The sequence below is a fragment of the Phoca vitulina genome, unplaced genomic scaffold (genome assembly GCF_004348235.1).
Source record: "Phoca vitulina isolate PV1807 unplaced genomic scaffold, GSC_HSeal_1.0 scaffold4, whole genome shotgun sequence".
NCBI classification, from domain to species: Eukaryota; Metazoa; Chordata; class Mammalia; order Carnivora; family Phocidae; genus Phoca; species Phoca vitulina.
The window spans coordinates 38559413-38573418 of record NW_022589707.1 but is presented as its reverse complement, the minus strand read 5'-3'; the positions used below and the strand labels follow the sequence as shown (position 1 = coordinate 38573418).

The window sequence follows — 14006 nt, the reverse complement described above, 5'->3', positions numbered from 1 at the left end:
AGGACACTGAGATCATGACTTGAGCTGAAATCAAGGGTTGGACATGTAAGTGACTGAGCCACCCAGGCCCCTCTATAGTTTTTTTTAAGTGTATCTGTTTGTATACCTTTTTAAGCTGTTTCTTTAGCTATTTCAATATATACATATAATTTTTCAGTCTACGGGTGTCATCATTCATACCAGTCCTTTAATAATTATTTTAAATATTACTTCTACATATATTTAGAAGCACAATGTTATAATTTTTGCTTCAACCATTATTTCAGAAACTCAAGAGAAGGAAAGTCTATCATATTTACCCATATTTTTGCTTACCATGTTACTTTTTCCTTTCTGATGTTCCAGTTCCTTTTTTTATTTCTTCTTTTCCGTCTAGAAAACTTTCTTCAGCCATTCCTTCTCTAAGCCATTCCTGCTAGCAACAAATTTTTCTAGTTTTCCTTCATCTGAGAATGTCTTGATTTTCCCCTTAATTCTGACAGGCTATTTTCACCGGATTCTGATTTGACAGTTTTCTTTCAGCACTTGAAAAATGTGCCACTTTCTTCTGGCTTTCATGGTTTCTGATGAGAAATCTGGTGTCATTTGAATTGTTTCTCCTGCAGGTGAGGCGTCATCTCTCATGTGCTGCTCCCAAGAACTTTTGTTGTCAGTTTTTACAAGTTTGACTATAAAGTGTCTGGTGTGGATTTCTTTGGGCTTATTTGGGGTTCACTCAGCTCCTCCTCCTTCTAATGTTCACTACTACTAATTAGGCAACAACTGTATACCAGGCACCGTGCTGGGCATTTTATGTACACTATTGCTAATTCCACCACAAACCTGGGAGTTAGGTGTGTTAAATTAAACCACATGCCAACTGTCATGGCTTCACGTAGCTTCTCGAATCTATAGGTTTATGTCTTTTGCCAAATTTAGGACATGTAAGCCATTATTTCTTGGAGTACTTTTTCAGCCTGCCCTTTCTCCTCTCCTTTTTTTTTTTTTCTTTTTCTCTCTTTATTTCTTCTCTCCTTCTGAGATTCTATTATAGCCCCATAGGTCCTTGAGGCTGTTAGTTTTTTTTAGTCTGTTTTTTCTCTGCTAGATAGAACAATTTCTATTGTTCTTTCTTCCAGTTCACTGCTTCTTTCCTCTAACATAATCTAATTGTTTTGGCATCTACTCATGATCTTTTCTCATTTAGTTTGAGATCTTCCTGGATCTTGGAATTAAGAGATTTTCAATTAAAACCTGGACGTTCTTGAAATTGTAAGTCTCTGGATCTTACTGAAATCTACTTTAACTAGCTTCACCTGAAACCACTCCAGCAGAAGGCAGCAAGGGTCATTGCCTTGATATTGCTAAATGGAGGTAGAAGTTCATGTTCCCACTCAGCTACTCTTGTCCCCCAAGGAACTTGAGTGGAGGTGGAAGTTCCAAGCCCCCAATGAGCCTCCACTGGTAATTCCCCAGCTCCTAGGAGGAGTGGGAAAGCCTTATCACTGCCCACTATATGGTGTTCACTGATATAGCAGGGAAGGGTGGCATTTTTACCACTGGGTGGTGATAAAAGTCCTGACCTACCACTTGGACTCTGACACCACCCCAGCAGAGAGGGAGGCACCTTGGTAATGCCCGATGGGCAGTTTAAGTCCAGGTTCCCCCATGGTCTCCACTCTATGGGGAGTGGGGGAGAGACAGGGCCTATTACTGTTGGGTGGCACCCTACTCAGCCTTTTCTGACACTGCACCGGTAGTTGTGGTAGGGGACAGTGTTAGGGTGCCCTGCTACAGCCTGGTGAGGGTGGAAGTCTAGGCTCCCCTCTTGACCTTTCCTGGCATGGGTATAGAGGTGTGGGGGAGGTCCATAATTTTTCTTTGTGCTGTTTGGCTGGAGAACACTTATTCTCTGAAAGTTTTGTCTTGCTAGATTGTCCATTTCCTAGTCCTTTTACTACAGAGTAGGTTTTCCTTGTTTTGCTTGTCTGTGCTCATTGGTGCTTTCAGATTGCTGGCTTCCTCAGGTACAAGTCTGAGATGTAGGAGGCAAGAGAAAACCCAGGGAATTCAGTACCATGTTGTGTCTTGTCTCTGTCTAGTCTGGTTCCTCTCTCCCTCTCAGAGTCGTTTTATATATAATGTTCAGGGATTTTAGTTGTACTTAACAGAAGGAATAAGGAAGAGTATGTCTACTCCATCTTTCCAGAAGTCAGTCTCCATATATGCTTATTTTATACTGTTATTGATCATTTCAGTATCTCAAAACCGTGGGGATCTAGGTGTTTTTCCTGTTCTCATTTATGATGCATCATTTTCCTTATTATCTTTTAAATTTTCAGGTGGACATTCTGAGGACCTAAATTAGAATTGCTTTCTCCAGAGAGGATTTGCATCTCCGCTGGAAGCTACGAGGCTTACTAGAGACCATTTTAGTTCTCTTCAAGGGTCCCAGTTTCATACAGAATTTTCAAGTTGTTTTCCTGTCTTGCAGCGGGATTGCTCAAGGGTTAGCAGTCAAATTCCAGGGCTATTATTGACATTTGTACCCAAAGATGTCAGCGTCATTTGTTTACCAGTGCTGGAAAAGTGTCTTTTTCTTTTTGTGGGACAGGGATTGGTATATCTTGAAGACTTCCCTTATTTTCTTGCAAGCTCAGAAATGCTCTTCATAAAACTGTTTGTTATAGTTTATCTATTTGGTTGTATTGTGGTTAGAGGGCCAAAATCACTAGTAGAAATGCAAATTCCTTACATATGATATTTGGTATTACTACCTTGAGAACGACTGGAGAAACAGTATTCCTCATGATTACCAGATTTTCGTTAACAGGCCAGACATGAAGGTTTTATTGTTAGTGTTTTAAATTCCTTAATGAAATTTGTCATTTTAGGTGGGTGAGACAGATTATGAGAATAATATTCTATTTTTACATCCAAGCTCAGCCTTGCTCACTATATTACCATAACTGAGTTCTAGGTACTGACAAACTTGGTCTTCTTGGGAGGAGTTACAAACTGGAGGAAACTAGAATATTAGAGGTGTAACAGCTATAAAACATGATCTAACCTGAAGTCTATGGTTCAGTCCCACTTCATCAGCTGTAGCTGAAAAGTTCTTTGGTTATTTTTCCCAAGAGAACCAAATCTTTATGTTCCTGCAGCTAGCTCATTTCATTCCAATAACCTGTTTCAAAAGTCTAGCTCACTGCATTCCAGAGACCTGGTTTTTTGATAACCAGTGCTGTTTTATTCATGACTCTTCTCTCTTCCATTTGTTCAGTAAATAAATTTAAGAAGCCAAGAGTCAAACTGGAGCTTTCAAAAAACGTTTTCCCCTCATAATCTTAACTCTTCTACTTTAAAATCCTGTTCCAAGGATGGCTCTGTATAAACTTAATTCTTCAATAAGAACATTAGTGATTTCTAATACTTATGTGCCAGGCTCGGTTCTAAGCTTATTACATATACTTACTCCTCAAAATAATCCTAGGACATAGGTGTTTCAACTGCCCTCACTCTATAGATGAGCAAACTGAGGCAAAGAGTCAGATAACCCAAAGTCTCCCAGCTAGAATGTGGTAGAACTGACAACTGATCCTAGGCTGTCCGGTTCCAGAGTCTGTGCAATAATCCTCTAGTATGGACTGTGTACAGCCAACATCAGACCCAGTATGGGTGAGGATATGAGTCTCTAACAAAGTGAAATAGTACTTCAGGAGGGAAGACAGGTTAAACCACAAATACATTTATTTCTCTAAGAACAGTATGCCATTTTTAAATTAAAAATAAAATTATCAACTGTCTCTGCAGTTTGCTTGCTCTTATTAAGCTGATTAAAAAAAATCCCAGAGCAGAGTGATTCACCAGCATGATCGTTAAGTTGCAAATCTCTCCTCTGTCACAGAGCAAGAATACACTCAACTCCAGAAAGTAAGTGTTCATGGAAGGAGTACCCACATCCATTTGTCATGCATTCCAGTGCATCATGGCCTCCTTTTCAATGATCTAATTTTTTTTTAAAGGTTTTATTTATTTATTTGACACAGAGAGAGAGAGAGCACAAGCAGGTGGAGCGGCAGGCAGAGGGAGAAGCAGGATCCCCGCTGAGCAGAGAGCCTGATGCAGGGCTCCATCCCAGGACCCTGGGATCATGACCTGAGCCGAAGGCAGACGCTTAACTGACTGAGCCACCCAGGCGCCCCTCAATTATCTAATTTCTAACCTAGTTTCTTTTTCGAGTCTGAAAACAAGGAATTACCTAAGTAAGATATCCCTTCAGAGCACTGTTGAAAATATATTAAACATACAGATACCTCAGATCTCTTTTCCAAATGTTAAAAATATATTAGCACATACAGAAAATATCTGTATTTTCTATTATAATTTCGATTTCTATCTAAAATATCTATTATGTTCTAATGAACTTTTGTTTCTCCCTTTTTGATAATGTCTTCAATTTCTTCTGAGACTTCTCCTTGGTAGTCATTTGGTTCTACTGCATTTAACTTCTTTTGATACTCCAGTGGCAAACCATTTTCTTTTGCACCTAGGCAAATGACCTAGAAATGGTTAAAAGAAACCAAAAGCACCTTTTAATTAGGAACACAATTTAATATACCACAGCTTTATGATAACTTCTAGATAACTCTAGAATAAACAGTTATGGAACAAAATAGAATCATTCCTCTTATAGTGAGCATGAATGTGCAGGGAGTTTTCAAGGCCACATGATACATTCTCATGGAGGATCAATTTCACTCAATAATATGGTTTAAAATATTTTTAAACACTAAAGTATAATTAATATACAGTGTTATATTAGTTTCAGGTGTACAATATAATGATTTAACAATTCTTTATATTACTCATTGCTCATCATGGTAAGTGTGCTCCTAATCCCCTTCACCTATTTCACCCATCCCCCACCCACCTCCCCTCTGGCAGCCACCAGTTTGTTCTCTGTAGATAAAGAGTCTGGGTGTTTTTTTGTCTGTTCATTTGTTTGTTCATAGATTCCACGTATGAATGAAATCATATGGTATTTGTCTTTCTGTCTAACTTATTTCACTTACCATGATACCTTCTAGGTCCATCCGTGTTGCCATAAATAGCAAGATCTCATTCTTTTTTATGGCTGAATAATATTCCATTGTATGTATGTGTATATATACACACACACACACGCCATGTCTTATTTAGCCATAACTATGGATGGACACTTGGGTTGCTTCCATATCTTGACTATTGTAAATAATGCTACAGTAAAATAGGGGTGCATATATCTTTTCAAATGAATGTTTTCATTTTCTTTGGGTACATAGCCAGTAGTGGAATTACTGGGTCATATGGTAATTCTATCTTTAATTTTTTGAGGATCCTCCATACAGTTTTCCACAGTGGCTGGACCAGCTTGCATTCCCACCAGCATCGCATCAGGGTTCCTTTTTCTCCACATCCTTGCTAACATTTTTTATTTCTTGTGTTTTTGATTCTAGTCATTCTAATTTAAAATATTTTTATATTAAGACAAAAACTTATTGTATAGAACTGGCATGATCTATTAAGAAAAAACACCATTCTTTAAAAAAAAAGTAAAGTTTATAGGGAGCAGTTTTAGTTTAATCTGGGAGTCTACTCTACCTCTGATATGAAATGAGCTAACAGATGGTAACTATGTTCAGTGGTACTTCCCAGATCCATACCAGGCTAATTCCTCTAGGTTCCATACTAGAAAATTCCAGATTAGGCCCAGGAACTGGGTCATCCACTCCACGTGCTATGTCCTGATTGGGCCTTCCAATAGTACCTAAGTTTGGGTTTCTAAAAAGGGATGTTGGGGTTTCTATCCCACATTCTTTTCCTATGCTTGTGGGAGTAGTTTCTCTGATTTTGAAAGAGTGTGACTTGGGGCGCCTGGGTGGCTCAGTTGTTAAGCGTCTGCCTTTGGCTCAGGTCATGATCCCAGGGTCCTGGGATCGAGCCCCACATCGGGTTCCCTGCTCAGCGGGAAGCCTGCTTCTCCCTCTCCCACTCCCCCTGCTTGTGTTCCCTCTCTCGCTGTCTCGCTCTCTCTGTCAAATAAAATCTTAAAAAAAAAAAAAGAAAGAGTGTGACTTTTTTCCCTCCATCTAGGGATGGAAAACATTTCAGCAATAGGAAATGTGTTTTTTCCCCATAAAAATGAATCTTGGTGTTATGAAATATTGTTTTGTGGAGAAAAAATGATTACAAAAGCCTATGCATAGAATAAATCCACTAAAAATACATGCATATGTGTTATTTTCTACTTTAGGAAAGAAAACACGTATCTAGAATTATGGCTCATATAGATTTCCACAGTCTTTTTTAATAAATCTGTTTTAGGAACATAGTTCTATTTTTACAAATAAATCTGAATATTTTTCAATTTGCATGTTAGGTAAATAACTATCATTTTTGTATTAAAAACATTCTTATTAAAATGAAGTGTTCATAGGGGTAGGGCAGGCAAAAAAAAAGTGTTCGTGTAGAATTTAATGCACACATAGCCTTTTTAAAACAAGATATTTTTTAGTTTAGCTCAGTGAAAATTAAAAAGGAATTGCCAACAGTCTTTGTAAGTAGCTTACCTTTTTATACTGGGGGGATGGCGGAGCACTCTCATAATTTTTCATCTGATAACTTCGACAGGTTATTTCTTTTCCTTCTTGAGTATAAACATTAACTTCTATTGGGACATATGTTCCACTTTTAACCCCTTCTTGCCTGAAACCAGAACAGCCAAATTTTAACCATATATGATTTAGCCAAGTTAGTTTACTGGATTAAAAATTTAACTATATATGGATGTACTTGCTCCCTTTGTATTTTGGGATATGGTAGAACATATTATAAATACTACCACATCAAAAGTAAACCTAGCATTTCAATTGGAAAGCCTCAGATTTAGCATTACTTAGTATACTTCTAACAGATCTCTATATTTATCCTATATAAACCCATGCTTGAGTATAGTTATTTCAATCTTTATACCCCTCAACACTGCTCTCTAGGCTACAAAAAATGACTGTGTTCTGACAACAAGAGAATATCCACCCAGAGAAAAGTAGAGAGAATGGCTCACTCTTATTCACCAGTGACATAAAGTATCATGCATATCAGATAATGCATCCTTTTCAAGTCCTACTCTTTTCTGCCAACTTTCTTTGTATACATGCTCTGCCACACAACCGGAGAGTTCTAGTTATAAACAGTATCAAAACATTTCTAGTATGTTGTCAAAGTTTTTACAAATTATTACTTTTTTACTGATTCAACTGCCACCTTAAAGAATTATTTTTTAAAAACTGACTCTAGTAAAAACTGAACTGCTTTTGAAACCAATAAAAAGATGCAACAATTACAAACATCTTCATACCTTTTCACAATATGAAACTACAAAGAGATTTTTTTTAATAAAAGATAAACAGAACAAAAATAAAGACTTCCATTTTTTTACAGAAGAGATTATAAATATCCCCCAAATCTCAACTGGAATAAGTGACCCTTCTAGGCTTTTTTTTTTTTTTTTTTTAACGTAGGCTCTATGCCCAATGTGGGGCTTGAACTCACAACCCTGAGATCAAGAGTTGCATGCTCTACAGACTGAGCCAGTCAGGCACCCCTAGGCTTTTTAGGATATGCACATTATACTTTTTATGTTAACTCTACAGTGTAAAGAATGTAGTATATGGTTTTGAAAAACCAACATATATATATACACATCTTTGCATATGATCCACTTTCTGAATTAGTTATTATTTAACTTATAATTAGAAGCCACCTACTTATCCAGAGAACTCAAATTGCTTTTGTTCATTTTCCATACTACTCCCCAAACTTCATCGCCAGGACTTTGAAAAATGGTGGCTATACCTCCATGCCAAGTTTCACTTGTTTTGCCTTGGGAATTGCCAAAGTCAAGCTTATAATCCTACAAAGGAAGCCAAAATGATATGATCAATATCCACTTGAACCAAAATTTCCCTCTTCAATATAAAAAAAAAATTTACCTTGAACTCCATGCAATTAAAACATAAACTTTGAGTTCTTTCTCTGCATAAGAAGCTGTAAAAAATACAAAGATAAACAAGGACCCGGATCTCAAGGACTATATTTTTTCATATTTTTCTTTAAAAATGAAATGTATACTGAATATACATATGTATATATATTTTGCCATAAACTGGTTAAAAAAAAACCCCATAATCCCAATGCCTTAATGTAACTATTTTCATTTTTAAAAATTACTTCCCAGTCTACCTACATACACGTAGATTTTAACTTAGAGGCAACCATTGTATACATAATTGTTGAAGCTGGGTAGCTACATAGGGGTTATAACCTACTTTTATGTATATAGAGAGTATCCTACTAGCATGTATCACCATGTTTGCCCTCAAGGAGCCAGCATTTGAGGGTGATTTGTATACTTCCTAACATTAATCTAGCATTCATGAATTGTACTATTATATCTATAATAAACATTAAGAGCAGCTAACACTAGGACATTACTAGGTTCTATAACTGCATTATGAGCTTTATGTGGACTCATTTTTGTCCTGCCAACAACTTTATTATAGCCATTTAACAACAAGAAAAACTGGCTTATAAAGATTAAGCAACTTGCCCAAGGTTTCACAACTAATAAGTAATGGAGCCAGGTTTCTAGTTCATTTTTATTTTTATTTTTAAAAGATTTTATTTATTTATTTGACACACAGAGAGATAGAGAACACAAGCAGGGGGAGCGGCAGGCAGAGGGAGAAGCAGGCTCCCCGCCAAGCAGAGAGCCCGATGTGGGACTCAATCCCAGCACCCTGGAATCATGACCTGAGCCGAAGGCAGACGCTTAACCGACCGAGCCACCCAGGCGTCCTGCCAGATTTCTAGTTTAGCTTCTTCCCTATAGAGATGGGTAATCAGAGGAGAAAATCCTGGGGAAGATTACAAACCCTTACTTGGCCATTTGGTGTAGGAAATTTCTTTCCATCTTTCCAGAGCTTAGTTTCCTTAATAATAAAAAAAGGTTGGACTAGATACTAAATTTAAGGTTTATATTTTATCCCTGTCACCTTTATTTTCTTAAAAATGTCAGACATTTCAGGAAAAAGGTTGGTTTGAGTGACCAGTATCTTCAATTGGTATACTGGATGTTTTAGGGCCAAGCAGCCCTGGCAGGACATCAGGAGAGCTGATAAAAAGTCACAACCACATTAGGTACTGGTTGTCTACTGCTAAATCCAATGGACAATTTTCATTCCTCCTCTTGCTCCACTTTTCAGCTGCTTCCGACAGAGTTAACCACCCTGTCTTGATCTGCCTCCTTCCTGACTTTCAGACTGTTCCCTGATCTCAATTCCCTTTGCTAACTCCTCCTCCATACCTGGTCTTTAAATGGTAGAGTTGCTAAGGGCTCAGTTTAGGCACCTTTTCTTGTTCATCAGCAATTTGCTCAAGACAATCTATCCCTTCCGATAACTTCAAATACCATCCAATATTCCAATCATCTTTTAATCCAACCCAGATCTCTCTTCTAAACTTCAGAAATGCTTAGAACAGGGCCTACCACACAGTGAATACTTAATAAATGCTCACTAATACTTTTCTGCTCACTTGGATGTATAACAAACATCTCAAACTCAGTATGTTTAAGCTGAGCTTGACTTTCCCTCCAAAACGGATTCTCCTCTTTACAAATATCACCATCATCCACCCTATTGCACCAAAAACCTTAGTCACCCCTGTTATCTCTTCCTCCCTTCACAATCAATCACCAAGGCCTAATATTGTTATCCCCTAAATATCTCCCCAACCCATCTACCCAGCACTGCTACCACTCGAGTTCAAGGTGCCATTATCTTTAGCATGGATTGCTACAAAAGCTTTCTAACTGGGCTCCCCACATCAACTGTTGTCTCTCCTTCCAATCCATTTTCCATAGCAACCAGAATGAGCTTTCAAAGTTGTAAATCTAATCTTTCATTTGCTTAAATTCTGCAATGGATCTTTTCATTGCTCTCAAGATAAAGACCAAAGTCCTCTTTGGCCTCTGTGATCCTGTAACATGTGGTCCTTCTACCTCTCTAGTTGTCAAGCAATATCCTCCTCACACACTAAACTCCAGCCACAGCAGCTGGATGATCCAGCTTCTTCTTTCCTGAGGTCATTTGTACATGCTGTTCCTTCTCTTTTCTTTGTCTCCTCCTGCCCACTCATTCAGGTCTCAGCTTAAAAGTCATATTTTCAGGAAAAGCTTTACTAAGCTCTTAGGTCAGGACCTCCAAGTCATACACTCCCATAGCACCTTGTAGGTCTCTCTCTCTCTCTTTTTTAAAGACTTCACTTTTTTTAGAGCAGTTTTAGGTTCACAGCAAAACTGAGAGGAAGGTACATGTCTCCTTTTTAAACTCACCATATGTGTAACTGAATAATCACTTGTTTGATAGCTCTTCCACTTGTCCCAACTATAAGCATCTGAACTTCTTTTCCACATTTGGGCAGTTCCCTACCTTAGGAGTCTGGGGGGTAGAAAGTGTTAGAGCCCAACTCCCATCTTTGAGGCTTCAAATGCCAGCAGTTGGTTCTTGCAGCTTTGCTTGCAGTCAGGGCATGGGCATGTGGCCATGGGTTAGCCAATCAGGACACCCACCTGAGACTTTGAATTAGAAGCTAGTGCTAGTGCCCAAGGACAGCAGAAACTACATCCTGGAGGTGGTGGCCACATCTAGGTTTCAGGAACTGCAGTAGTGACAGTAGCAGGCAAGGTCCGAAGCAGACAGGGTCAGTGATGCACAACTTAGTGTCCATGTTTACGAAGTTCAGCAGAGGCGCGCCAGTGGCCTCCGGGGCTGTTGTGGTTGCTGTACCTCCCTCTATGCCTGCCTGTTTTTTGTTTTGTTTTTAAAGTAGGCTCCACATCCAAAATGGGGTTGAACTCACAACCGAGATCAAGAATCCCATGCTCCACCCACGGACTCACACAGGCGCCCCTATGCCTCCCTGTTTTGTCAGCTCTGTGGGCCTACCTTCCTGGTCATTCTGTGAGCTCTCCAACAGCCTTTCAACACATTCTTTTTCTGCTTAAATCAGCCACTTTCTGTTGCTTGCAACTAAGAACCCTGACAAGGACAGCAGAGACCATGTTTGTCTAATTCGACAATGTCAAAAGGTTTCGTACATAATTTTTTGGTGTGTCCCTCCTATAGACATGGACCGGCCCTCAAGGCAGCCCACTTTATCACTTTTGTATCTGCAGGGAAAAAAATCTACCAAAGGAATGAACGGATTGTACTGAAGAGCAATTATTTTTAAGTTTTTATTTATTTAAGTAATCTCTACGCCCAACGTGGGGCTCGAACTCAGACCCTGAGACCAAGAGTCACATGCTCCTCCGACTGAGCCAGCCAGGCGCCCCTGAAGAGCAATGACTTTTACCAAGGTGTGTTATGGTTCACCCAGCCACCTGACTGAACTGAGCACGGCCCTTACTATGACTACGACACGGTGCCAGCTTTCAGGACCTCTCCCATCGGGAGCGGAAGACAGGTGAACGGAGTTTTACAATACCAGCTGACAAGCCCTGCAGCGAAGGTGTGTGGTAGGGAAGAGAAAGCCACGCGTTCCCTGACTTGGGACAGAGAAGGCGTCTGGGAGGCACGGAGCGAATGGGTGCTGTGAGCGCTCCCCTAAGTCGGTGGGCAAGACAGAGGCGGCCGGGTCTGGGCAGAAGGAGCCTCCCGGGGAAAGTCAGCAGGGGGGCTCAGGGCGGCCCGGGGGCGCACAGCTGCCAGGCGGGCACAGCGCTGTGGGGGCAAGGCGGGCTCGCCCAGGAGGGCAGAAGCCAGACGGTGAAGACAGCCCCGACGTGCTCTTATCAGCAAGAGCTGCATTCCCGGCCCCGAGAAAGCGACTTCTCGAAATCCTGCCCTCTCGTCCGCAGGGTGGGCACGGCACTGCAGGGGCCGCGCGCCGGCAGCACTGACCTGCAGGCGGGCCACGCAGCAGAACGCGGCCGACGGGTTTCGGAGGTGGATCCGCTCGGTCAGCAGATTGCTACCGTAGGCGAAGTACAGAAAACTCTCCCCCTCCTGGCCCCGGACGTCCTCACAGCCCGAATTCGCCATGTTCCACCAGACACCCGCGCGGCCCCGGGGTCGGCGATACGACTGTGAGAAGAGGACTGCGGGCGTCCCAACTCCGGGGGCTAACGAGCCGGGGCCTCTGGAGTTAGCGGAAAGGCGGGAAGCGTGGGCCGGGCGAATCGGATGCGACCGCTCTTCTGACTGGCTGCGCGCCCAAATGTTGAGTCTCCCCCTATGATTGGCCAAGCCCGCCACCTCCTCTTCGCTCTCCAGTTAGGACCCTGAAATGCTCAGCTCTGAGGCGACCGCGAACCGATTCCTCATTGGACATACTCCTCTGTTGTCCCGCCCCGATGCTCAAGGCTCCGTACGATTGGTGGGTGGGCGGGCGCTACGCGGAGACGGGTCAGGTCCGGTGGGTTCGGTTTGGGGGTTGCGCCGCGTGGTTCCTAACCAGGTTTTCTCACCTTAAGGTGGTGCCTGTGTGGTTCCAGGTGTTTCGTGCTCTTTAGGGAGCTCGTCCCCCGCCCTGCCCTCCCGGTTTGAAGCAGTCGGTCACGACGGGTCAATTTCCCCCTCGTGCTGGTTCTCGCATCCCCAGCCCTGATAACTTAACGTGGAGAAGACCCTCTGAATGTCTGGGACTCCCTTCCCGGATGGAAGTAGCGTGCCGGGTTCAAATCCCAACGCTGCCATTTACTGGCCACGTAAGCCTGGGCACCTCTCATATCGGTTTCCTCCTTGTAAAATAGCGATTTTAACATGAATTATGATCACAGTTATAGAACTTATAATCCCCTATCTCATAGGGTTGGTTTAAGTATTTAAAGAATAATTTTGTTAATGTTATTAGGCGCAAAAACTCCAGTGTAAAATAAGATATGAAAGTATAAAAACAAGAAATAAAACCTTATGTTAACTTTGAAATGAAAATATTAATTTGAACTCAGGGCAGTGGTTATCCTTGGCACCCAGATTTTGATCTCTAAATACCACTCTCCACTAAAAGGTCCCAGGGCTCCTTGGAGAAATGATTTATGCCAGGTCAAAAGCTGGGAATGAATAGGAGCGCTTGGGACATCTTGTGACAGTGAAATCTGGAGGTATCCAAGAAAAAAAACGAGGTCCTTTCAAAAGGATATGGGAGCCAGCTTGAAGGAATGCCCACTGGCCAAAATTAGAACAATTTGAGCACCAAAAATAATGACTGCAATTGATTGAAAATGTCAAAGAAGTCCCACCAAAAGAATAAACCAAATATAAAAAACAATTTTTAAAAGCCTCGTTTGCCATGGTGACTGTTACAGCAACTGTTTACTCTGAAAAGTGGTAATTTAAGAAAATAAATTAAACATTTATCCTGCCCGCCTACTTGCAGCTGTATTTCAGGGTAACCAAATATTCCCAGTTGATGAGGAAACAGTTCTCTTTACAAAAGTTTTCCAGCTAAATAATGTAAGATGAATGATAGAATTAGAAAATCACCATCTTGTAGCCCCTAATGAAATAACTGATTCATGCCAGGATCATCAATGAAACCATGTGGTGAAAGGGTGACAGGGAACAGAATATTCACCTAGGGCCAAATTATCCCCCAGGGATTGCTAGCTGTAGTCAGAAGAAAAACATAATGACAATGAAGGAATCTGGTCCCTCCCATCTTAACCTAGATCAATCTTATAATCACTAAAAGTGGACCAATCGGACATGATGTGCCTCCTGATGTGATACAATATGATGCCTCAGTTTTGTCTGTGAAGGATTGTTTCCCAAACTCTTTCACTTCTATATAATCACGCTCAAGCAGGAACTACAAGGATAGAAGAATAAAATGACACCAAGAGGAAACAATTAGAAAAATTCTGAACATCCTGCAGAACAAATGGCTGTCTCTTAAGTCAGTGTAATTACAAAACAAACAAA

The 14006-nt window shown here is 40.9% G+C and overlaps 1 protein-coding gene across 1 annotated transcript; it reads right to left on the bottom strand.

Moving 5' to 3' along the window:
- Positions 1 to 1720: 1720 nt before the first annotated feature.
- Positions 1721 to 12332, bottom strand: GGCT (gamma-glutamylcyclotransferase). Its single transcript, XM_032401849.1, has 4 exons — positions 11985 to 12332; positions 7788 to 7933; positions 6591 to 6726; positions 1721 to 4541 (listed from the first exon to the last, which is right to left on the bottom strand). Exons 1-4 carry the CDS (start codon positions 12123 to 12125, stop codon positions 4398 to 4400), a joined length of 567 nt encoding a protein of 188 aa, XP_032257740.1. The 5' UTR covers positions 12126 to 12332; the 3' UTR covers positions 1721 to 4397.
- Between the last annotated feature and the right edge of the window lie 1674 nt (positions 12333 to 14006).